Source organism: Coffea arabica, chromosome 3c, assembly GCF_036785885.1.
Source record: "Coffea arabica cultivar ET-39 chromosome 3c, Coffea Arabica ET-39 HiFi, whole genome shotgun sequence".
Lineage (NCBI taxonomy): Eukaryota > Viridiplantae > Streptophyta > Magnoliopsida > Gentianales > Rubiaceae > Coffea > Coffea arabica.
The window spans coordinates 3,692,383-3,717,878 of NC_092314.1; the positions used below are offsets into that span (position 1 = coordinate 3,692,383).

Here is a 25,496-nt window from a genome sequence, read left to right on the forward strand (position 1 = left end):
ATTTTCAAGAATCAACTTGCTTTCCCATTGACATGGTGCTATATTTTATGAATCTGCAATTCCAACAATCCGAAAGTGTTGCCCGATCTTGAATAATTGGCAAATGCCTGTAATGTAATCAGTGAGGCTCTTTTGTCCTTTGAATAGGACAAACTCCAGGCAGCTTTTAGCGCCAAGAGATTATTTCGGATAATTTTTTGAAAAATATGCTGTAGGACCTTTTTTGATATGATAGATGTGAGATAAGAAGATGGTTGAAAAATTTACAGATAATACAAACAAATCAGTACGTGTAAATAAGGTGTAAATAATGTACAATCCAAACAAACTATTATTTGTAGCGGATTAAGAACACAAAAGTTAAACAATTGCTCATTTCAGAGATTATCCCGTGTCGGTTTTGGATTAACTACTAGCAAGTAAAGCTATACATCTCCATCACTTAATCGTTGATTGATTTTAATAGGGTGCAATTTTTTTTTTTTTTTTTGGTATACTGACTAAAATTAAACCATATTAATTCAGCTAGTCGGCCCCAGACATTGTCCCACTTTAGTATTTCAAGGGTTTATTTATTTGAGTTAATCTTATATACACCGACGACAATGTATACACAATTACAATTAGATGCATGATACATATAAGATTCGGATTTCAAATTCATATTCAAATTATTAGTAGTGTATAGAAAATTAATTCTCTTTTGCTTTTTGGTTTAAAGTTGACTGTTACTGTGTAACTTTTCTCATCCTTACCAAACCTCATTGTCAGATTTGTTCATCAGTTAAGCAGGAGTCGATGACCTCTAAATGCGGCAGGTAGCAGATGCTGAACTCTTAACTTTCACAATGATTTTCCTCTCCAACCCATACACCATTTTCATTTGTACAATCACTGAAGACAAGCAGGACCTCTCCTGCAAAGTGGAAACCGTCCATAGGCATGTGCAGGACAGGTCTCCTAACAAAACCAGGCCCATGAATTGCTGTAGACACGTTGCTTTTGCGGGCCACTATCCATTTTCTGGGATGGTAATCAACTTCAAATTTGCCCTGCAATGTTGGGAACCTTAAAAATAGCGTGTATAGTCTCGATTTCCAACTTGTGGAATCTGCCTTTCTTCTCGTTATCCTCTTTAGGTCGATCTATGCTATAGATTATCATTTATCAACTCCCCAACCCACATGCGATGAACACCAATCTCACTAGACCTGTCTATCCTTATACATAAAAGACACAGAAAAACTGGTCATTCAGTTTAGTGCACTGGCCTCATTATGATTTCATTTCTTCCTCTGCAGAAGCCCTGGTTACAAAGTGGCTTAAAGATGGAAAAAATGCGGGCATCAACAGTTTGTTCAGGATTAAGTGCCAACAAGATTAAAATGCAAGTAGGGGCTTGAAGATTGAAAATGACACTAGTGTTTAAACAATTCAATCGAGGGAAATATGGTGGCACAATGTCTAAAAGCTGCATCATCGTTAAACTGAAACTGTGAAAAACAAGCTGGTTCTCATTGATTTCATTCTTTGCCATCAGCAGCGCGAAGAGATCCCAGTTCAACGGGAGCTTGTGTTCCCACCACTTTTGATGACCCGTAAATGGCCACATCAGTGCCCTGAGCTTTTTCTTTCTCAATTTGTTCCTTGATCCAGAAATATGTAATTCTGAGCCCATCCTATAGAATTTAGAAGGTCTAGATAGGATCAGTGAGTCATACAGGTGGTGAAAGGAAAGGCATGATAACCAAAGGCTCCAACTTGGTGGTACCTTCAATTTCATAGTAGGGGCCCAACCAAGCTTTTCTTTAATGAGAGTGTTGTCTGAGTTTCGACCACGAACACCCTCCGGCCCAGGAATGTGATAGATGGGAAGCTTCTTTTCCTCAAAACTCAGTACCATCTCAGCCATCTCATTCATGCTCACCATCTCATCACTTCCAATATTTACCGGCTCTCGGAAATCTGATTTCGTCAACCTGAACATAGAGAAGGGTTCATATAAGGATTCCAGAAGCAGCTTATGAAGCAACCACATCAGAATTCATATCATGATTACTCTAAATTCACAAATTTGAACATTGGCAGTGAATAGACTGCACAACTATTCTTCAGTGAATATGCACTAGCATATAGGCTCCTACATGATTTTTCCATTAATGTCTAGGGTAGCATTGCATAAAGACCACAATCATCAACAGGCATTCTAATTAGCCTATGAGCACTTTCTCTATGACCATAAAGGAGTGCACATTTGAAGAACAGGAAGCAGCATATGAAATCACAGTTTTAGAAGATATCAGACTAATCCAGATCTGCCATTTTGAAGTTATGAATTTGACAGTGAGCATGTTCTAGGTTTAGCTTGACATATAGACCTCCTGAATGATTTTGCTATCTTTTAAGAATTAGCACCTTTTGATAATTCACAACTCATGAGAGGAATCTAGAGTTCACCATTTTACCATGCTGCTATCATCAGCAAGCAATTCAATCAGCTAAACCATCATTTCATCACAAGCCCCAAATCATGTATTTGGACAACGGACAGGAGCATACCTCAAAACACCTTCAACACATTCATCAATGAAGGTAAAAGATCGAGTTTGTAGCCCATCTCCCCACATCTCAAACTTGTCAGTGGAGGTAATGGCCTTCCTACAAAATGCAGCTGGTGCTTTTTCCCTCCCACCTACAGGTGTCAATGAAGAAGTTAATAGATATCATGGAAGACTTCTCAGGAGTACAAGATACCAATTATCTGATGCTACCAGAAGTCGAAGCTTACCTTTCCATGTCCCAAATGGACCATAAATGTTATGGAACCTTCCAATCCGGCACTCAATTCCAAAGTCCTTGTTGTAGTGCTTACAAATTTCTTCAGTTGCCAACTTCTCTAAGCCATAAGCGTCTTGGGGCTAAAACACAATTCATACAAAACTAAATCATAATCTAAAAATTGCCCCATTGAATAATATTCATCTTTTACTAGAAACAAGGGAGGACCTCAGCTGGCCAAGCATCAGACTCTTTCAGGCTGACATTAGTGTCCAATTGTTTGAATTCAGGATAGATGCAAGCACTGGATGCATAAAAGAACCTGCAACTCAAATATGAAGAAGTAAACATCATGCATAAGAAAACATTGGCAACTAAAAGGACTAGAGACGTATGACGTGGAAGTGTTGCTACCAAAAGGGAAAACTTTAATTTATAAACACGATGAAAGATGTTAATATTTATCAGATGTAAACTCAAATTTCGTAATATATGTAGTTCTTTTGCCATTTATTAGCATCAAAAAGTAAGACTAACAGCCCTCTGTTTCATATGATCAGACCTCAGATGGACTAGAGTAATTATTAAGCAGGTAGACTCTAAAGCGGTTTGATAGTCATTCAACTTCCGTCAAGATCAACTTTACCATACAATGTCTAAATTAACTTCTCCAAAAGGCAATAAGTTATACATTTGACAGATAACTTAGACTTCGTATCTCATGATAAATCTGTGAAAATTTGAAACGCTAACATGAAGGTATGTCTTTTTTATCTTCTTTGCGAATAATAACACATTGAAGGATATTAAGCAGGTAGAGATGGCAGACCTTCTGACCCCATTGATCCTTGCGGCTTCAATCATATTAAAACTGATCATTGTGTTGTTATACATGATGACTGAGTGGTTGGATTGTATGAAGCCCATGCCTCCCATATCTGCTGCTAGATTGAAGACATGATCAACTCCTTTAGTGACTTTAAGACAGTTGTCCATAACCCTGAGATCAACGAGGTGGAATTCATCACAGAACATGTCTTCTGTCATGTGCTCATTTTTCTTCCAGTCAGAAGCTATGATGTAATGGCCCTCACTCTTCAAACGCCTGGCAATATGTGATGCAATAAATCCACCAGCTCCAGTAATTGAAATTCGGAGGTTCTCCGAAGGCCAGTAGGGCTCCCTCTCAAGATTCTCGTAGGTGTAAGCCGCATATTTTGTTTCACAGTTACTTCCCATTCTAGGCGTATCAATAGGGTGGAAGAAAGAAATTTCTAGATTAGACAACCACGAACAGTTCTTATGATGGAGCACACAAACGTAGGGAACAATATCAGATGAAGAAACGCCCCTAGGAAGTCAAGTGGCCAAATGTGAGAGATGATTGGTCCATTTTCTCCGAAAGCATGCAATAGACAGTTAATGATAGTAGATGAAACAAAATGGAAGGAAAGCAGGAACTAGGAATGAAAGTTAGACAAATGTAACTATCATCATTGCTATAATAACGTGGAGGGAAACAGCCAAAACACTGAAAGATGGAAACTTGCCAGATAACAAGATATGCTAATAATAGAACAATAACTCAGTTTTCATTCAAGGAAAGTAAATGGTCCAGTAACAAAAGTACCTCTTAGCTAGTGAATAGTCAAATTATAAAAACCATGACACAACGAAAGAAGCCTAAAGAACAAAACTTTACAAAATGTTATTAAAAGGTAATGAAACTCATTCTAGCACTACTATGATCTAACAAAGAACATGCAAAACAAACCCTTAAAGAGAAAGATATAAAACCAGCATCCCAGAGAAGGAGAAACAGCAGAGCATCCTAAAAATTCTACAAAAACAGGGGGAAACTTGAAATAACTAAAAACAAACGTTTTCCCGGCTTTCACAAACTAGAGTGGAAAGACTGGGATTAACTACATAAGAAAATAATCCAACAAATCATCCATTCTACATATGCAAAGCATCAAACGCACGGGAAATAAAAAATTAGAGCTTTTGCCTGTAAAGAAACAAAGGATGCAAACTAACAGCCAAAACCATCAAAATCGAACCAAACAAAATCGACCCTTTATCGATCATAGTCAACTTCAAGAAACCCAGAAAAGTTTCAATACAACTCAGAAGCAGAAACTGATTAAATCAAGAACGACTAGCATTTACCTTCAGAGCAAAAAGAGATGATACTGAAATCCTGAATTATTACCTCAATGTCCAAAAGAAAGCTTGCCTTATGGAGTCCACAAATATGCGAATGATATATGGGATAAGACAGACGAAGATTATATGCTATAGAAGTCGTTGTTTCGCTCAAAAACTGGATCTCTGATTATGGCCGTTCACATCTCCTCCCTGCTCTACTATTTGTAGTGCTGCTGCTGACAAAGCGGCGGCTAAGCTTTTAAATGTTTTTTAAATGCACATATCCTTTTTATCTCTTTTCCAATGTGGTGGGAAAGAAAGGATTGAAGTTAAAATTGGGAAAGTCTATACATACATGCATGGTGACCACAATTGTGCTTTTATGCATTTAAATATAAATTACATATTGATTATTGTCCAATGTCCATACATCATTGGTTAGGAAAATGTATTTATTTGTTATTTTTTGACAATTAATAAATTTATTTTCCTCATTTTATTTAGTACAAGTTGCATACCCACCAGCTGTATTACATTTTGATTTTCTGCACCTCTAGCCAACGGAATATTTTTAAGCTTTGTTTTTGTTGTTTCTTTGATGTTTCTCTAGAGTTCTCCACTTGTAAACCAAAATGACATTATTTTGATTCATAATTTAGCTGAATATCTTTCCTCTCTTTTTTTTGGGAAAATATTCAATCATGATAATGTGATGTCATTATGATCTCATTCAATCACTTACCAATTATGTTAGTTGGTTGCTGAAACCTTAAAGAGGTATAATCTTATATTATTAAAAGATGGTTCAACTGATGGATCCGTGGTTAAACTAGTCTGTCGCTAAAAGAATATTCATAAATACATATAATATATTAGTTATTTTTACATATGTATAATTGATAAGTAAAGTGTTTTAAATATCATTTATTATATTAAAATAGATATATTACGAATATGTAAATACTAATAAATCACTCAATTTACTTATATCATACTTAACAAATATAGATGATGTATTCAATGATAAAATAAGATTATTTTATTTATTATACACAATAAATAACAATTTTAGTTTGAAAGTTGAATTAATTGTATAATAAAAATATAATTGAAGAGACATCTTATCAACGAGTGAAAACTTTTGACTAAGAAATCCAAGGTTCAAATCTTGGTAAAAGCATATATTTTGGCACAAAAAAAATCCACTAGGTTATGAAAAAATCGCCAAAATTTCTAGTTGAACCATTAAATCAAGCGGGATATAATGAGTTTGACTCGATCAATTCCTTATTTAGTTGCATTAAGAATTTGAGCCAGTTCATCACAGCGAGCAATTTAATTGCCGGATGGATAGAGTTAGGTTTAATAACTATTTATATTGGTATAACTATTTTTTCCCTTCAATTATTGCAATCATTGGAAACGAATATTTCTTTTTGGTCAAATACTCAAAATGAACGTCCAATTCAACAAAATTGTGGTAAGCATGGCATAAGATCACAAGGACGTCATCTCGTAGCGTCCATAATTGACCTCAATTTGGGACCGGCAAGAAGGTTCTGTGCGTGGGATCGTCACAGTTCAAAAACCAAGAGTCCTAATTAGAAAATTTTCCCTTTTCGTTTTGGGGTTGATTTCAAAGTCTAGTTTTAGAATATAGCTCCTCAAATTTTATAAGTAAATCTAATTTGTTCAACAATACGTCAAGCATCAATTGTAACGTTATTTCAAGAATACATCAAGCATCAATTGTAATGTTATAGAATATAACATTATCTTTTTATTTTACATACATCACATTATAAAAAAATGTTACAAGAATTATTCTAGATAATATTTCAAATGGAACAGAGCTTTTTCGAGATTGCAAGTCTAGCCATCACTGAAGCCGCTGCTTCACTGAAGAATCTTTTATATGTTCTATTATTATGATATGTAGGACTGTACTCCTCGGAGAAAAATAAATTTGTGAAGTCTTCTAAATTCTAAAGTTCATTAATAATGTAATTGGTACACAATTGAGCTATTCGATCTTCTGATTCTTTTCTTTTTCTTTCTCTTTTTTTTTTTTTTTTTCCTTTTTCATGACATAAGCAAGTGAGCTATTCCGGACGAAGGATTTTCTGCATTCGACGCTGTCCATACTATAGTACACTTAAAAGTTGGATTTAATGCTAGTTTTCGAGGGAAGGCAGTTACCATCCTTAATCAGTAATTCTTCCATAAAAATGGCAAAAAGATAAATAAATAAAAGCTGTTGTAATAAATTGGTGCAAACATAAACTGTCGTCTTCCTCGTCAGCACGTGAAGTCAATGCGACATTTGAATAGTTGATGATATATAATAGAACGTGAGGAGTGATTGACTCCCGCAATTTTGTTAGCAAAAACGAAACGGTTGAAAGAGGTCCGTCGAATTCTCATGTGTATGCATTTTAACCCCAAAAAAAAAAAAAGAAAAAGTCAAAGACTCGGTGTCACTTTTGCACAAAAGGTCACGTGTCTGATTTCATTGCCGAGAACTATTTTGATGAATAATTTACGAGCAACTTATAGTTTCTAACATGTAGCGGTAATCGGAGTTAAACGCATTCAAATTTTGGATAACTATAACGAGATGAATAAAGAAGCAGTAAACCACTAAGAAATGAGGATTTCCTTTTTGAAAAAAAAAAAAAAAATTTCTCTCCGTTTTTTCATTGAAAGGAGGTCCGGTTCCATTTATCAATCACTCAATTACTACAAATATTATCCAGATTCTAATTACTTGTCCAATATTTACCATCTGAAATCTTACGAAAGGACTAACTAGCAAGTATGGCAGGCACCACTAGGGCTGCAAACGAGCCGAGTCGAGTCGAGATTTGAGCTAATCGAGCCGAGCCTTAGCTAAATTTTATCAAGCTCGAGTTCGAGCTCGAGCTCGACGAGCTGGCAATTTTCGAGCTCGAGCTCGACTCGAATCAAGTCGAGCCGAGCTCGAGCTCGAAAAAAATAAAAAAAATTATTTTATTTTTTAAAAAAATAAATAAAATAATATTTTTTCTGAATAAATAATAAAATATTAAGGATATATCCGTAATTTCACTATGAAAATAAAAAATAAAAAATATATATATATAATATACGTAATTTTATTATTAAATAAAAATAAAAATAAAAAAATATATATATATTCAAGCTCGCGAGCCGGCTCGCGAGCTAACGAGCTTAATATTTTGAGCTCGAGTTCGAGCTCGAGTTTGACTCGAGCTGGCTCGAGCTCGACTCGAGCTCGATTAATGTCGAGCTCGACTCGAGCTTGACTCGAGCCGCTCGCGAGCGGCTCGCGAGCGGCTCGATTCGTTTGCAGCCCTAGGCACCACCACACACGAGTCCAAGAAACCAAAAAAAATTTTCATGCAAGCAGGTTTTCAATCTATGAGTAATTATTCGGAAGATGTGATAAGGTTTTAATACGTTTGCCACTTAATAAATGTCGTTAAGCTAAGCACAGTGGAAAAGAGTGAGAGGAGGAGGTGTAAATTAACGAAGCTTCTTGGTTGATTCGGATTCGTGAGTAGTTTAGTTGAAAATTCGAGTCAAGTATGAGTAGGAATAATTAGGCTATGCTTGGATTGCTTGTTTCGGTCAAAAAATATTGTCATTTTCCGTGATCACATTTTTCTATCACCTTTTTTCCTCACATATATCAAATCGCTACAGTAATTTTTTCATGAAAAATGACGGAAAATACAATCCAAACACAACCTTAAAGTACTCGTTGAATTTCATTGAATAGTACATTTATAATATAATAATTTTTAATTGTTTATTGTGAAGTTACGTTAACAGAAAAGATGGTTATAGAATTTACCAAAAATTGAACTTGAAAACTCAATTGAATTCGATTAAGTTTGACTAAACTGGATTGAGCTCAATTTGATCAAACTTGAGAAAGGTAGAATAAACTTGAGCTCAATTTTCGAGAAAATCAACAAGTTTAAGTTCGATTATTTTTATTCGAGCAGGACTCGGCTCTAACAGTAGTCGATAGTTCAAGAGTGCATAACAAATTTTGTTCTACGCCAAGTTTAAACAGTCTTAGGATCAACTCAAGTTCACAACTCGAATCCCACCGCAAAGACTAATTCCTCCAAACAAATTTCATTACTCAGCCGTCATTTATGGATGAAATTGGAGTATGAACGTATAATTGAACTATACAGTGTGTATGATGATGGATAACAAAATATTCTGCATTGGGAACATGTTATTTTTATAGGAATAATTTGAATAGATGTAGAGTGGGTGGGTTTTTCAAGGCAATCATCAACGCTTTGTTCAGAGCGAAAATAATTTAGAAGTGAATTAATTCACATGGAAATCCATCCCCAGTCCAGTTTTTCTGTGGCCCACTTTTTTTGCCAAAATTTTTAATTGGGCTCATATTCAGCCGACATCGAAGGGTATTTTCTCCCCCTTCTTTTTCTCAAGTGTAACGCCCAGTCCTGACCGTCACCGAATCGCAGCTATGCAGAAGAGAGACCAAAGCAAAGCAGGTGGAGGAGCAGGAGGCTCCGCCACGCCGGCGGCGAAGAGAGGCCGTCCTTTCGGGAGCGGAAGCGGCAATGCTGCCACAGCTGCTGGCGCAGCTGGCTCAGCTGATTCTGCAGCTCCCTCTACTCTCCTCGGTCCTTCTCTACAAGTACACTCCGCCTTTGCCGGTCAGTCTACACACGGATAGATTAATAAAGTTTTGATCTTTATTTCATTCTGTCCGAGATTATGGTGAAAATTCCCTTAAATTGTTGTGATTTGTCAATTCTTTCGCAGAGGGGTTTAAGTACTTTAAGGGGTTTAGCTTTTCTGGAATTCGCTGAAAAAAGTTAGGTTTAGGAATATCTACAAAAGTTTGCAATCAGTGAAGGATTGTTAGTAAGGTCATTAGGAGAAAAAGATGAACTCCGCTAGCTTGCCTGGAACAGAGCTTTTTCGAGATTGGTTAGTGTGAAGAAGATTGAATATGGGAATATCAGCTCTTTAAGCATGATTTGATCTAAAAAAGGGGAATATCAGCTAAAATTTACGTATTAATAAATCAAGTTACTTGAGTTCAAAGCTAGTTTGAGCTTGGTCGAACAATAATCTAGCCAAGCTCGAAAACAATTTTAAGCCCGTTATTAATATCAAACTAAGCTTGTTTTTTATTGTGTTAGGCTTATTGGGCTCTTTAATATCTTATTTGGTCATAGGTGATGTGATGAAATGCTAATTTATCATAGTATTTAGGAACTGTGCAAGTCACTTTTGTAGGTTCACAGATAACAGGTGCAAAAGAGAGGATACTTTTAATGATTGAATGTGGAATATAGAAATGAAAATTTGTATAGGCTTGCATTATGCCTAATAAAATGGATTTTGGGTGCTTCAGATTTGAGCCCTTACAGATTTGTTGGATTTTCATTCACATTATTTCAATTGTTTTCACCAGAGCAGAATAACAAAAGGATAGTTCTCGCTCTTCAGAGTGGATTGAAGAGTGAGTTGACATGGGCATTGAACACTCTCACATTGCTGTCTTTCAAAGAAAAAGATGAAGTTCGTAAAGATGCAACTCCTCTTGCCAAGATTCCTGGTTTGCTCGATGCTTTATTACAAGTTGTATGTCTCTTGTCATTCAGCAAAACTTATGCATATGAGTAATTTCTGTTGCACTGAATTATCTAAATTCGGGCAGATAGATGACTGGCGTGATATATCCTTGCCAAGGGTGCTAGTTAAAACGCCAAGAGTGAGAATGCTAGGTGCAAATTCTGCTGTTACTGGATTTGGGAATGAATATGAGGCCTTGAGCAAAAATGAAGCTGCTCATAGGTTGTTTGGCTTGAGTATCTTATGCTTGAAATTGAAAGTTTTATGTTCATAATGATCACATGGACTGGACACCTGATTTATACAATTTATTTCGCAACAGCTCTGCGGCTGGTTCCAGCAGTAAAGAGGCTTCTGTACAGAAGAATACTAGTAATCCCCGCCCAGCTGATTGGTGGTTTGAAGAAGATGGCCTGTTTAATATGGATGAGGAAGGGAGGGCTGAAAAGCAGCTGTGTGCTGTTGGTGCTTCAAATATTATACGCAACTTCTCATTCATGCCAGATAATGAGGTCATAATGGCCCAGCATCGTCACTGTTTGGAAACACTATTTCAATGTATAGAAGATTATGTGACAGGTAAAGAAATTAGTAAATTGAGTTGCTAAATGTTTGTCTCTTACATTTCAGGAACTTCACCTTGATGATGTTTTCTCTCATCAAATAAGCACAGTTGTTTTCTGAAAGATATATCCAAATACTTGTCCTGGTCTCATGTTTATTGTTTTGGCAGAGGATGAGGAGCTTGTAACAAATGCCTTGGAGACGGTTGTGAATTTGGCTCATCTGCTGGATCTTCGGATTTTTAGCTCTTCAAAGCCTTCCTACATTAAGATAACGTAAGATTTTGATTTCTGTGTTGTCTATACCACTTCCTGTTGACATGTTATGAATTATGTATAATGATCTACTAGGGAAAAACGAGCAGTCCAGGCCATCATGGGAGTGCTGGGATCTGCTGTAAAAGCCTGGCATTGTGGTGCTGCGGAGTTACTTGGACGTCTGATAATAAATCCTGATAATGAACCTTTCCTTCTTCCTTTTGCTCCACAGGTTTACCTTTTTACTGTATCCCCCATTTAGTCTACAGTTATTTTTACTCAACTTGTTAAGGACCATTTTTTTTGCATCTGCAGGTGCATAAGCGACTAGTTGATATCATGAGCCTGCCAGATACTAATGCCCAAGGGGCTGCTGTTGGTGCGCTATATAACCTTGCAGAAGTCAATATGGACTGCCGATTGAAGCTTGGAAGTGAGAGATGGTTAGATGCTTTGTCTAATATTTTAAGTTTCGGGTTTCAACACAAAATAGAGTTGTTTTGAGAAAAGGAAGTTTTATATTGTTCTAACATTCAGTGAAATCATATCAGGGCAATTGATCGGCTACTAAAAGTGATCAAGGCACCACATCCGGTGCCAGAAGTTTGCCGAAAGGCTGCAATGATTTTGGAGAACCTCGTCTCAGAGCCACAAAACAAGCCTCTGCTGCTAGTATATGAAAATGCATTTGCTGAGATGCTTTTCTCTGATGGGAGATACTCTGATACATTTGCCAGGATATTGTTTGAATTGACATCACGACCAAGTAATAAGGTGGCAACAGCTCGTGGTATTTGGGGAATGTAACTTAGACCCTGCCTATAGCTTCTAGGGATTGGATTCAGCTATCCGGCTTGAAATATATAAAATGGCTGATTGTAGATAGGAGGTCATTAATGTGCTATAATCAAGCTAGCTTGCTTATGCACAAGTTAGAAGATTCTGTATTGGTTTCCTTTCTAGCCGTGTTGTTGGCACTTCACTCTGTTTTGGGCTATCAGATATATTACATGTGCTTGCGTAATGCTATTGCTTGTGCAAATCATCCTGGCATTCACTGAAGATTTTAAATATACTTTTTGCAGTGTATCTGTTTCTACGAAGAGGTTATATTACTTAATATCGAGTATTCAATACAGCTGGTGCCATCTGTTTGTGTCTGAGCACCAAGGAGAAAATTTCTGTGCATTAGTACTCTTTATCTGGTGGCTTTGTTTCATTTAAAGTAAACCTAATTAAAGAGTAATGTGTATTTCTTGCAATTATGTTTGTTGAATGATATTTAAGAATTGGATTGAGTGTTACTTTTGGCTGAAATGCTTGTTGGCAGGCAGTAGAGGCACATGTCGTGTTTGCCATCGTTATCCTCCCCATTCATTGAAAGGAATGGTGTAGTTCTGAACGGAATGTACTGCTAGTAATGTCACATGTTATGGCTGAGGACTGGTCATAGCCCTGAAAATTAGAGGTTGCTATTATTAATCTGAGAGCTCCTTGTGCCAAGCAGCTAGCTGAAAAATGATCTTTGTTGCTCCAAATCTTCCTCCTACAATAACTAAAAGTTGCTTTTGAGCATGTAACGTCCAAGATGTTTGGAAAGCTCAATAGAATGTTGTCTTATGGATCTGTCGTTATGTTGTACCATGTGAATGATCTGTTATCTCACAGGGAGGGTTGAAGTGTCACCTACAGGCAGAGTATAATATTCTGGGATCGTAGCCATAAACTGATTTAAAATTTGCATTTGCCGACCTCATACTGGAGCATAAAATGCATAATCTCCTTGTGACATGGCAAACTAAAGAAATCGATCTCAAAGAAGTATCATGCATGATCGGAACTTTATGCCAATGCTTCCCAGAACGCAAGTTTTCCCCTATGAAAGTTGTGAAAGTGTTCATTTCATTGAGCTAATGTAGCAGGGTGTCGTGAAAGCATTTTGAACAGGAACGTCATTTGTCATTCCTTTGGCACATCTCACAATTTAAGTACGCAAGTAATTCATTCGAAGCTAATCACCGCCAGCGTTTGTTGTACGTAGAATTTTTTTCTTGCCAACAAAGTTAAGCACCTCTAACATTCATGTTACGTAAACATCACCCATAAAAACCAGCACTTACTAGAATTTTGGTGCTATTAAATCCCTTGCGGGCAGCTACCATAATTCACACCAGGCTCTCCTTTTAAGTTCTCACTTCCCGTCCACTTCCAAGACATCGCCTCGCTCACTCTTAGACTATCAGTTGATATATCCACCGGTAATTGCTTTCCTCGAGCAACTTTAATCTGAGTTTGGGGTTGCAATGGGGGATCAGAGGAGGGTTGACTATATGAGAGAAGAAATGCCGTTTACAGCTAGAACTCTAGAGAGGAAGCCTAGTCTTCCCAACTTACTCCTATCTGTTAGGCTCAAGCATGTCAAACTTGGTTACTGTTATCTTATTTCTAACCTTAGGTACCTGATCATAGTTCCCCTCTTGGGGGTTGTTTCGTTTCATCTTTCAACTGTAACCATCAAAGATTTCGACCTATTATGGGGTCCTTTCACGTTCAATTTTGTGGCAACAGTTTTTTGTTCTGCTTTTTTTGTTTTCCTGGGTACATTGTACTGTGTGACTAGGCCCAGGAAAGTTTATCTCGTGAATTTTGCATGCTACAAACCTGGACCCGAGTTTATGTGCTCCAGAGAACATTACATGGAGAAATGTAGACGATCTGGGAAGTTCAATGAACAAAATTTAGCATTTATGGAGAAAATTTTGGAGAGATCAGGACTTGGCCAGAAAACATACGCAGCTGAGCCAAATGCCTGCCTGGCTGAGGCTAGGAAGGAGGCTGAGATGGTTATTTTTGGCGCCATTGATCAACTACTGGCAAAGACTGGTGTTAAAACCAAAGATATAGGGATTCTAGTGGTGAATTGCAGTCTTTTTTGTCCAACACCGTCCCTTTCTGCTACTGTTGTAAACCATTACAAGCTTAGGGGGAATATTTTGAGCTACACCCTTGGCGGTATGGGTTGCAGTGCTGGACTGATTTCGATAGATCTTGCCAAGCAACTTTTACAGGTCGCATAACTCATCTCAACTTCTGAACCTAACTTTGTTCGTTCTATTTAACTATTTGGATAACATTCTTGGAAGGCAACATTCAAATATATTAATGTAACAGGTCCAGGGAAACACGTACGCCCTGGTGGTGAGTATGGAACCCATGACTCCGAATCTGTACTCCGGGAACAATGAGTCAATGCTCATGACGAACTGTCTCTTCCGAATGGGAGGAGCTGCGATTCTACTATCAAACAAAACGTCTGATCATGGTCGTTCAAAATATCAGCTCATTCACTCAGTTCGAACACACAAGGGAGCTGATGACAAAAGTTACGGTTGCATTTTCCAACAGGAGGATGAGGAGAAAAAGGTCGGTGTTGCCTTGTCTAGAGATATAGTGGCTGTAGCTGGAGAGGCTTTGAAAACCAATATAACAACACTTGGGCCATTAGTTCTTCCCGCGTCAGAACAATTCCTGTTTCTTGTTTCTTTGCTGGCGAAGAAGGTATTTGATTTGGAAATCAAGCCATATATTCCGAATTTCAAGCTTGCTTTTGAGCATTTCTGCATTCATGCTGGCGGAAAAGCAGTGCTGAATGCAATGGAGAAGAACCTTGAACTGACTCAATGGCATTTGGAGCCATCAAGAATGACACTCCAGAGGTTTGGCAACACATCTAGCAGTTCATTGTGGTATGAATTGGCTTATTCCGAGGCCAAGGGAAGGATAAGGAAGGGAGATAGGATATTGCAGATAGCGTTTGGCTCAGGCTTCAAATGCAACAGTATTGTATATCGTGCATTGAGGTTCATTGATCCAGCTAAAGAGAAGAATCCTTGGACAGATGAAATTGATGAATTTCCAGTGTAAGTGCCTCCAGTTCCTGAAACATTCTTCTTGTTGAGGTAAAATTGATTCTTGAATTACTTCATTACCGCTGTAAAATAGAGGGTTGTTACAACTTACATCACTATGGCAATATTACTATAATTTAATTTAGGCAAATATCGTTGTCATGTTGTACAAGAAGTAGACTAGAGAATAATGGAGCTTGCGCGGTTGAAGAATAGAGGTAACTAATTTGTTTGCTACTTTGGTATACAAAATCATTCATTTGGTATGTATGTTGATAATGTATTATAAGACAAATTAACTATAAAGTCTATTAAATTTAGTTTTGGGTCTTCTTCCTTTTGGGATGCGCCTATTATGATCCTTACTCTTCTATTTTTTGGTAGTAAGCTCTTGGCTTCTTATTGATTATGTAAGAATTTACACAAATGAAGGGGCATACCCCTTAACCAATTACAGCAAGACTACAACGAATAGATGATCTGTACAGGTGAAAGCTGAATTCTTAGCTCAGAACCAGGTACAATTTCTCTTGTTCCTGTTTCCCGTCAATCAGCTTTCACCTGCTGCAATACCCCGAAAATCCTTTTATGATCAAATGATCAATATGCTGATAAGGAGGATACCAATTTTCATAAAGATCTGCATGTTTCTACTGCACCAGAGGTGATAAACTCTGGCAGCAAAAGCACTTCTGCAAACAGAACTCTTATGGAAGAAATGCTCAATATCCATCCTCTGAAGCTCTCTATCCCTGTCAACCATGGTTCAAAGTCGCGGTCGCGGTCGCGGCTTGGACCGTTCCACATCGGTCTCGGCATATTGTTCGCGGTCTCGACGAGACGCGAATTTTTGAAATATTTAATATTCTAAAAATTGTAGAAAATATGATAAATAAAAATAATTAAAAATTAGTAAAAATAATAAAAATTCAAGTTGACTTGAGATGACTCGGAGTGACTCGGCCGTTTCAACCCTTCACGATGACGTCTCGGTCTGTCACGTATCTCGGAAACATTTCGTCACGGTCTCGTCTCGGGCGAGACGACTCGGCCGAGACGTCTCGATCTCGGCCGAGTCTTCGAACCACGGTCAACACACTTGCTCTTATGAGAATTAACACACTTGCTCTTATGATCACAAGTTAGGAGAACATAAACTTAAGAAAATGGGCAAGTTTGACATATTTTAGTCAATATCTTGCTCCCTGCTAACCATGGTTCAAAGTCGTGATCGCGGCCCAAACCGTTCCACATCGATTTCGGCATATCGATCACAGTCTCGGCGAGACGTAAATTTTTAAAACATTTAATATTCTAAAAATTGTAAAAAAAATGATAAATAAAAATATTTTAAAAATAGCAAAAAATAAAAATAAAAATTCGAGTTGACTCGGGGTGACTCGCCGTTTTTATCTATTTCGGAGACGTCTCGGACGAGTTCTCGGCGATTCATTATCTAGGAGTTATCTCGTCCCAGTATCGGATCAGAAAGCTCCGTTCCAGTGACGATTCGGCCGAGTCATCTTGATCTCGGCCGAGTCTTTGAACTATGCTGCTAACATGATGGTAAGATTGAAATTATATCTCCGTATCGCCTGTGACGCATGCAAATACGCAGTAAGGAGTGGGAAAAACTGTTTAGCCAGAAAGGTTGCTCTTGGTGAATTGTGACAAAGTCGTTGTGCTCTTAAAATTCTTCTGATGCTCAAGGCATTTGAAAACTGACTAGATTCATAGCACATCAATAATTTGGTTGGTTGACCATATAGTAATCGATATGAGCAATGTTTAGTCTCATTCAGTAATTAATATTACTATCGCGTGTGGATTTTTTCTAATAGAATAAAACCAATATGATTAGTGAGATACATCGGAATCGTTCAACACGATTTGCTTGACGAAGTTAGAGACGATCCCAAAGAGATCCAATTAAATTGACTGATTTAGCTAAACTATCTTCTGTAGACTTTAGTGATGGGATAATACTTTGATACCTCTACTTATTCGTTCTTTATTTAAAAGGCACTTTAAGTTCTACTTACGAGCAATATAGGCAGATCAAAATAGGAAAAAACAAGCGTTTATAAATAATTTAAGGGACTTTTGTGAGTCGTTCTACATCATACCTAACCAATTATTAAAAATTAAACACACCTCTGTTCATTTCAAATACATGGCCTAAAAATCATTAGATTGGAGTTGAAGCTTAACTGGAATAGCCTCTAGAGGCCAAGCCTTTTGAACTGTCAGCCCAAAATTTTCTTCCATGTCTGAATATTCTGGATTCATTCCTTATTCAAGTTTCCAGTCATTGTTGTGAATGAAAGAAGCTAGCATCAAATGCACCATCCCATAAGCCAGAGGCAATCCTGGACAAATTCTCCTCCCTGCACTAAAGGGAATGAGTTCGAAATGCTGGCCTCTTACGTCAATCTCAATGTCTAAAAACCGATCAGGCTCAGCAGTATCTGACCCCATTTGCAGGATCTCTGTTCCAAGCCCACATATTGACGAGTACTTTTTGTGTTTTTGGGCACCACGTAACCATTGATTTCTACATCGTCAATTGCTGCGTGAGGAATTAATGGGGCTGGAGGGTGAAGTCGAAAGGTTTCTTTAATCACAGCTAGCAAGTAAGGGAGCCCAGAAATGTCTGATTCTTGGACAATTTCCTTCTGTCCAATGACTTCCTTGAGCTCGGCTCTAGTTTTCGTGATCTTATAGCTCTGTCATTGCCACTCCACAGTGGTTGAAGTAGTGTCAATTCCTCCCACAAATAAATCCTAAAAGGAATCAGAGTTGGATGCTCAGTGACAATTTTCCTACTGAAATGGCATGAAATTTAGTTTAACTGTCATGTAAAAAAAAGTGAAAATTTTCAATATGTGGAAGAGTATTTATATTCCAACTTCCATCTCCTGCAACAACCATGTACAGCTGGAGCCTGGAGGATATCATTTTCAGGCATTTTATGGAATGGTCAGTTTTCATCAATATCAATGTCAAGTTGCCATTTATCTTCCTCAGAAGCACAAGTTAAGCAATCATGTTGAGTAAATTACATTTCAACCATGAATTTATTTACTGATTATACTACTTATAGGTGCAGTTGAAGAGGAGATTTAAATGCGTATATGCTCCTCTTGTATGTGCATCTCGAATTATATTTTGAAATCCAAACTCATTTTTACTATTGACTGTATATTTTGCATTATACTTCGAAACTCATATTCATTTTTGCTATTTAATAGACGTTGATAGTAGCGATCTCAAACATTAATCAATGAAGAAAAAAAAAAAAAAAGCTTAAAGACCTTCTACCATGAGAAGGAGATCCAACAAATGAAAGAAGGAAATGAAATGTCAATCTGCCTTCGGACTTATTTCCTTGCCGCCGACTAATTAGAGATGAGTTTAATGCTCTCAACACGGTTTCTTGCACTTTATAACATCCATTTTGTTTTTCTCTTTTTTGGCTAAATTGGTGAGACATTTTTTGAACCCTTGTTTTGTTTTGTTTTTTTTTTTCTGAGAAAAATACATAAGAGTCGTAGATCAATACGAATTACGCGTTTCATTTTTATACGTGATAGCTGGTACCTAGAAAGTGACGCAAATAAAATTTCTTTTTTTTTTTTCCCATTATAAACCGTGGCAATGATATATATTGAGCTTATCTTTCCCTTTCTTCCTAAATTGATCATAAATTATTGATGACACTCTTACTTGGTGAAGTAGTGAAAGATACGTGGCGAGACTAAACAATAATATTGAGGAATAGTGCAACAAAATCACTATAGCACTTGTTTATGATCATAAGTAATAGAATTCTTTTTTTTTTTTCCTTTTTCTTTTTCATCAAAAGAAGGGCTAAGCGGAAATTACAATGGAATTTTAACCAACGTTGAGCTGCATCCATGAGATCATTTCGCCTTCACCCAAAAATTGCCTCAATTCCTATTCGAAAATATTCCCCATTGTAAGTGAAAAAAAAAAAAAAAAGCATGTTCCCTTTCAGCTTTCTGTACCATTTGCTAATCCAACCCGGCATCTGATCGACTCCGCTGCCTTGAGTCAAGATCCAGTTCAAGTTTTGTAACTAGTGCCAAATAACCCAAAGTTCACATACTTCTCTGAGCCTTCCTCATTAATGTCTAATTAAACTTCCTTAGAATGAGCAAGAAATCTTTCTACCGATTTGCTTTGCATTAGTATAAGCGTAAATTACTCGTAGTAATACCACATGACATTCCCAAAATTTTAAAATATCAACATAACCTCTTTGTAGTTTTATGTAAAGGGAAAGATGGATGGAAAGCATCTTAATTTGGTTACTATGATTGACTGAAAACGAACTCCAAAAGTGCGTGTAATGAAATAATAATATCCACTTAATCCCTTTATCATTTTGCATTAATGTCCACTACAGCCCCTATAACTTTACATCTATCTATGTAATTCTCCTATGGTTTTATCAAATCTAGTGTTTAAGTTTGGGCAATATTAGTATTTCAACTAACGATGTTACGGAGATTATTATTTTTTGTTAAACTTTCATTTTATATAAAATCGCAGTGGGTTGGGTGGAATTTTGAAATCTTGGGGGGTTATGTAGTATCATGTGCAAAAGCACAAAGGGACTTTGAGTAATTTACCCTTAGTATAATTACTAATCACAAAGAACTTAGTAGCTTAATAAATACCGTGAGTGTCTTCTGATTACTTAAACAGACTGAAATTAAATGTGAAAAAGACACATGTATTTGGCTTATTCATATCTGATAATTCCTTGTGCCCCTAAAGGAAAATGATCATGGCCGATTTACAGAGACCAAAAAAAAAAAAAAAAAAAAAAAAATTGCTCAACAACAATTAATCGTTGTTGTTAATTCTCACAGAAATTTAAGAGCTTGTTTTCGACATTTAACTGTTCAAACAAGTCCAAGCCAAAGAAGTCAGATCATCTTTCTCAAGCGCAACTTGTAAGCCAGTCCAGAAATAACCTTACTTTGATTTTGTGATAGTGAGCCTAGACAGCAAATAAGATTTGAAAACACAAAATAATTTAGATGACAAAGTATATTAATTCTAAACTTCTATAAAGCTGACAGTTCTTGATGAAATTTTTGAAAAATAAAGTAAACAAATTTGTATTATGCCGGACAGTTCACCCTACATCTCCTTCACCACCAAGCAAGAAAATTTTTGCTCTTAATTACACTAAAAAAAAAAAATTCTTCGCAGGTTCTCTTTTGGACATTTTGTTATTATGACAGTAGTGACTCATAACTACAACATTGTTGACTAATTATCAGACAAGATTAATATAAGATCATAACCTACAATTTATTCTAGTCACACCACACAGGTAGTCGTTATTTTTCATTTTCCATTTTGGTTTTTATATACTGTAGTTTTTATAACTCATAGTGACTATGAACAACAAATCCAACTAAAGCAAATGTAATATCTCCATCTGTCCAGAGAATTACTAATATTGTTTTTCACTTACCTCTGCTCGGAGATAGATTTTTATAATGCATGCTACATTCTTTTCTCCGGTGATATAGCGTACGTTTTTATGCTTGTCAATCTGAAGGATTAATGTTCATTCTGTCATACATTTTTCAGTCTTATTTTTTTTTTGTTTATATTTTGTGTGGTATTGTATGATATTCTTCTACCACTATATATGCACAGTATGAGTACAAATTGCAGCAGATCTCCATCAACAATTAAGAGCGATGTTGGAACTTAAAAAACATGCACATCAAGGAGAAGAGGCTCTCCGAGGAAAAAATGTCTTTGTTCCTACATTTACTGTTCAAAAAGTGACAGAATATTGCTTTGAAAGACTATGAAAACAGTACACCAGATGAGGAAAGATGTACTGGGGAATTGAAGATATATTTCACCGTCAGTCACAAAAAAATAATGGGCAAAGGTAAACGAAAACAACCTACAGACAAATACCTCCCATGTAAGTACGCGTTGAGCCTAATGGTAATAGAACCTGGACAGTGACTCAAAATGCAAATTCTTTTCTTTCTTTTAAAATATGACTATGATGTTGAACTTATCTATTTTGTTTTCTGGACAGATCATTAAACTAGTCGCGGTGCTTTTACTTGATGGAGTGGTGAAAGAAATGTGGCATGACTTAGACTGTTGAGTAAAAGAGTAACAAAATTTAGTATGCCAGCCCTGATTCATGACCAGTAGTACTCAGTCCTCAAAGTCAAATATTAAAAGCTTAAACTTCTGTATCTTCTACTGCTAGAGGTTTGAAAATTTTGTCTTTATGCATATGTGTGTGTCTTTTATCCTTCAGTTTCATCTTACAGAGATTTGAAGTTTGGTTGAATAGAAAAGGAGAACTTGTCCATGCACAAACTTGTAGCAAAAGTCCCATCTCACCTATATATCCCAAATATTAAAATAAAAAATTAAGTCCCCTTTGACCGCCTCAAATTTTCCATTCACACTAGCCCGTCCCTTTAAATTCGGACTTCCACTAGACATTTGCAAGACATATCATTTTCTGTCACTCTTGTATTTCTTGGTGACCTTCTTAGATCGTCTAGCTCTTCATTCGAGATCCATCATCATCTTCTTCAATTTCATTTATTTTCTCTATTCACATCATGGGGGATGAGAAGGCTAATAATCTCCCTAATTCCTCTATTCACACCATGGGGGATGAGAAGACTAATAATCTCCCTAACACTCTCTTATCTCGTGGACTTAATGGTGTGAAGCATGGCTACCACTATCTAATCTCCCATGCAACTCTCCTATTATTAGTTCTTCTTTCAGGGGTCGTTTCAGTTCATCTTTCCACTCTAAAATCGGAAGATTTGGTGCTATTATGGGATCAGTTGAGATTGAATTTTTTTACAATAATTTTGTGTTTTGGTCTTAAGGTTTTACTAGGTTTTTTCTATTTGATGACTAGGCCTAGGAAAGTTTATATGGTTGATTTTGCATGTTACAAACCTGGACCTCAACTTTTGTGTACCAGAAAGCGGGCTGCTGAGATAACTAGAAAAACAGGGGTATTCAATGAAGAAAATCTAGACTTCATGAAGAGAATCCTGGAGAGGGCAGGATTGGGGGAGAAGACGTATTTCCCAGAAGCTTTTTTCAATTATCCACCAGATCCCGGCATGGCTGAGGCAAGAAAGGAGGCAGAAATGGTTATGTTTGGTGCCATTGATGAGCTGTTGGAAAAGACTGGAGTGAGGGCCAAAGATATTGGGATTCTTGTGGTGAACTGTGGTTGTTTTTGTCCAACTCCATCTCTGTCTTCTATGATTGTCAACCATTACAAGCTTAGGACCAATATTCTGAGCTACAACCTTGGTGGTATGGGTTGCAGTGCTGGAGTTATCTCAATTGATCTTGCCAAGTACCATCTACAGGTCAGCTCTAAAACATTCTCGCGTGAATATCAAGATTTATTAGTTAATTAATACTCATGATGATGCCAAAAATTTAAATTAGTCTGTCAAAATCATCAGTTTCCGCTAATCTGGTCTCTTTCTCATTTAATAGATTCCCACTCCGCATGTTCAGCATTTATTTTTGGATGCTCTTACAATCCTTAATCTGTCTCAAATCACTCCAACTGCTTACACATAAATTTGTGAAAGGTAGCTAATTAACTTGAAAAGAGTTGGGATAACTCATAGTACAAACTGTCCGGAATGAAAGCTCCAACATTTTCTTTAGGCTGAATTTCAGTACATCAATGCAACAGGTGCTTCGAAACTCCTATGCCCTTGTGGTGAGTACGGAAAACCTGACCCTCAATGCATACAGAGGAAACAATCCCTCCATGCTCGTCGCCAATGTCCTCTTTCGCGTCGGGGGGACTGCAATTTTGCTATCAAACAAGCCATCCGAGCGTCCTCGTTCAAAATATCAGCTCAGCCACATTGTACGTACTCACAAAGGTGCCCAAGACAAATTTTACAATTGTGCTGTCCAGCAAGAGGATGAGGATAATAAAGTTGGAATAGCCTTGTCTAAAGATCTTATGATTATAGCTGGAGAGGCTTTAAAATCGAATATTATAGCACTCGCGCCGCTGATTCTGCCCGCCTCTAAAAAACTCCTATACGTAATTAATTTGTTCGCGAGGAAGTATTTAAACAAGAAGATCAAGCCATATGTTCCCGATTTCAAGCTCGCATTGGAGCATTTTTGCATTCACGCCGGAGGAAGAGCCGTGTTAGATGCCGTGCAAAAGGGCCTTGACCTAAGTGAGTGGCAATTGGAGCCTTCAAGAATGACGCTGTATAGATTTGGCAACACTTCCACCAGCTCTACGTGGTATGAATTGGCTTATTTGGAGGCCAAGGGGAGGGTGAAAAAGGGTGACCGAGCATGGCAGATTTCCTTCGGTGCAGGATTCAAATGCAATAGTGCTGTGTGGCGGGCATTGAAGGACATTGATCCATCTAAGGAGAAGAATTGTTGGACGGATGAAATCGATGAATTTCCTGTTCAGGTACCTAAATGTCAACCGTTGGTTCTTGATTGAAACAATTATTTGTCATCTTTCTTGTAATTTGAGACAAGTAAAATTACTGTGTAATGTAAGCCCCCCCCCCCCCCCCCCCCCAACCACCAACACCACCACACAAAAAAAAAAAAAAAAAGAAAAGAAAGTGGTGCTTACAAGATTACTTGTATTAATTAGAAATGTCGTCGTCATTCTTGTGTAGTCCAGTGAACAAAATGGTTCATTAGATCTGTTGTCCCAAGTTTAATTTCACCAAAGTATTGATAAAGTTATTTTGTGTCGTTTTGTGTCCACTATTAATTGTCACTTGTCAGTTTATGGCACTTGACCAAGCTGATATCAATACCAAAGTAGATAAATAAAGAAACCCTTCATTAGGGAGAGACCGTACACGTAAATGCATGGACCAAAACCTTTGGATGCATTGCTAATTGGTACCTTTTACACCATAGCAGGAGAATAGGGCGTACACACAGTACAGTGTTCTCCCTTATTCTTTTTTGAATTTCAAAGAAAATTATGTTCTCTTTATTGGTTTGTTAATGAGAAATTAATTGTCAAAAAGATTCATAAAAGAAATAATTTTTTGATGGAAATATTTGGAAGGTTTATACTACTATATACAAGTAAATACATCCACCCATAGAATGTAGAATATTAGCATCAGTACGTGTACGTTATATATAACTCATGACATCAAATTGCTTTTTGTTAACTATGATTAATAAGTGTAGAGTTTGCTCGCCAAATTCATAAATGAAAAAATCAACTGAAATTTAGAGAATATTCCTGAACATATATCAGAATTGCTGTAATTTCGGTTGCGCATTCAAATCTGTCACTGTTGTACGTCCTGCCCTCGACCAACTGTAACCTGCCTAAGAACAGTTTCTGCAGAAAACTTTCATGTTCACATAAGCCCACCTAATATATAGACGTGCAATTAAATCTGTCTGTTTCCATCTCAACGAATTTATACGAACTCATAAATGGGGAATGCACAGATGAGGCTTTGCTTTAGCCGTCAAAGTTTTGAGTTCAAGTCTCACAATATATATTTGAGCCATTTCTCTCGTTATTTGTGATTTAGTTTGTAATATTATTGTGGTGTAATTTCCATCATTTATGAGTTACTTTGATAAATTGTATATATTACTCCCACTATTATGAGTTCCTTGAAATCCTATCAAGAAATCATAAAAGGAAAAGAGTTCATTAGTAAGGAATATGAAGGATAACAATGCTATGATTTTGAATATTGCATACCACTCTTAATCATGAGTTATATTTTAATACAACTAAACTAGTCATTTAATTTTTTTCCTATCCCTATTTTTTTTTTAAGCATGTCTTTCTAAAATCGACGGCTCTGTAAATTACCGTGTTCGTGATGCTACTATAACACGTATTGAAAATAAAAAAAATGCAAATTGCAAAAAAAAAAAAACATATATAGTTTCGTTTTCAGGATAAATATAGTGTGACCACATAATTATTACAGCCGTATATGAAGTGTACGTTAAGCAGAAACTGAAAGCGAAAAGGAAGCCAACAATGGATATAAATCAATACAATAAGAAGACTTGTGAATTTTCTATGAAAATTAACTCTTATTTCTTCCATCCAAGAAAACAAAAGGGTCAAAATGATGTATGAATATAATCAATATGGGGTCAT

General features: G+C 36.8%; 4 protein-coding genes across 7 annotated transcripts; 3 read left to right on the forward strand and 1 right to left on the reverse strand.

Annotated features, from left to right (window-relative positions):
* Window positions 1-1,257: 1,257 nt before the first annotated feature.
* Window positions 1,258-5,183, reverse strand: LOC113734195 (GDP-mannose 3,5-epimerase). Of its 3 annotated transcripts, none has more exons than XM_072081888.1 (7): window positions 4,951-5,182; window positions 3,608-4,018; window positions 3,007-3,100; window positions 2,789-2,918; window positions 2,560-2,692; window positions 1,772-1,979; window positions 1,258-1,679 (listed from the first exon to the last, which is right to left on the reverse strand). In XM_072081888.1, the coding sequence occupies exons 2-7, from the start codon at window positions 4,015-4,017 to the stop codon at window positions 1,524-1,526; spliced, it is 1,131 nt and encodes a 376-aa protein (XP_071937989.1). In that variant the 5' UTR covers window position 4,018; window positions 4,951-5,182; the 3' UTR covers window positions 1,258-1,523. The 3 variants fall into 3 exon arrangements, with proteins under 3 accessions (XP_071937989.1, XP_027116387.2, XP_027116389.2); XM_027260586.2 differs by having other exon boundaries at window positions 4,994-5,181; XM_027260588.2 differs by having other exon boundaries at window positions 1,522-1,697; window positions 4,994-5,183.
* A 4,165-nt stretch (window positions 5,184-9,348) lies between these two features.
* Window positions 9,349-12,426, forward strand: LOC140037537 (armadillo repeat-containing protein LFR-like). Of its 2 annotated transcripts, none has more exons than XM_072081887.1 (8): window positions 9,349-9,635; window positions 10,403-10,546; window positions 10,653-10,785; window positions 10,886-11,142; window positions 11,297-11,402; window positions 11,478-11,616; window positions 11,700-11,827; window positions 11,936-12,426. In XM_072081887.1, the coding sequence occupies exons 1-8, from the start codon at window positions 9,443-9,445 to the stop codon at window positions 12,189-12,191; spliced, it is 1,356 nt and encodes a 451-aa protein (XP_071937988.1). In that variant the 5' UTR covers window positions 9,349-9,442; the 3' UTR covers window positions 12,192-12,426. The 2 variants fall into 2 exon arrangements, with proteins under 2 accessions (XP_071937988.1, XP_071937987.1); XM_072081886.1 differs by having other exon boundaries at window positions 9,357-9,635; window positions 10,403-10,572; window positions 10,649-10,785.
* Window positions 12,427-13,532: 1,106 nt separating this feature from the next.
* LOC140037536 (3-ketoacyl-CoA synthase 20-like) lies at window positions 13,533-15,612 on the forward strand. The gene is made up of 2 exons (XM_072081885.1): window positions 13,533-14,452; window positions 14,556-15,612. The coding sequence occupies exons 1-2, from the start codon at window positions 13,688-13,690 to the stop codon at window positions 15,306-15,308; spliced, it is 1,518 nt and encodes a 505-aa protein (XP_071937986.1). The 5' UTR covers window positions 13,533-13,687; the 3' UTR covers window positions 15,309-15,612.
* A 6,205-nt stretch (window positions 15,613-21,817) lies between these two features.
* Window positions 21,818-23,912, forward strand: LOC140037535 (3-ketoacyl-CoA synthase 20-like). Its single transcript, XM_072081884.1, has 2 exons — window positions 21,818-22,713; window positions 23,052-23,912. Exons 1-2 carry the CDS (start codon window positions 21,937-21,939, stop codon window positions 23,835-23,837), a joined length of 1,563 nt encoding a protein of 520 aa, XP_071937985.1. The 5' UTR covers window positions 21,818-21,936; the 3' UTR covers window positions 23,838-23,912.
* The last annotated feature ends 1,584 nt before the right edge of the window (window positions 23,913-25,496 follow it).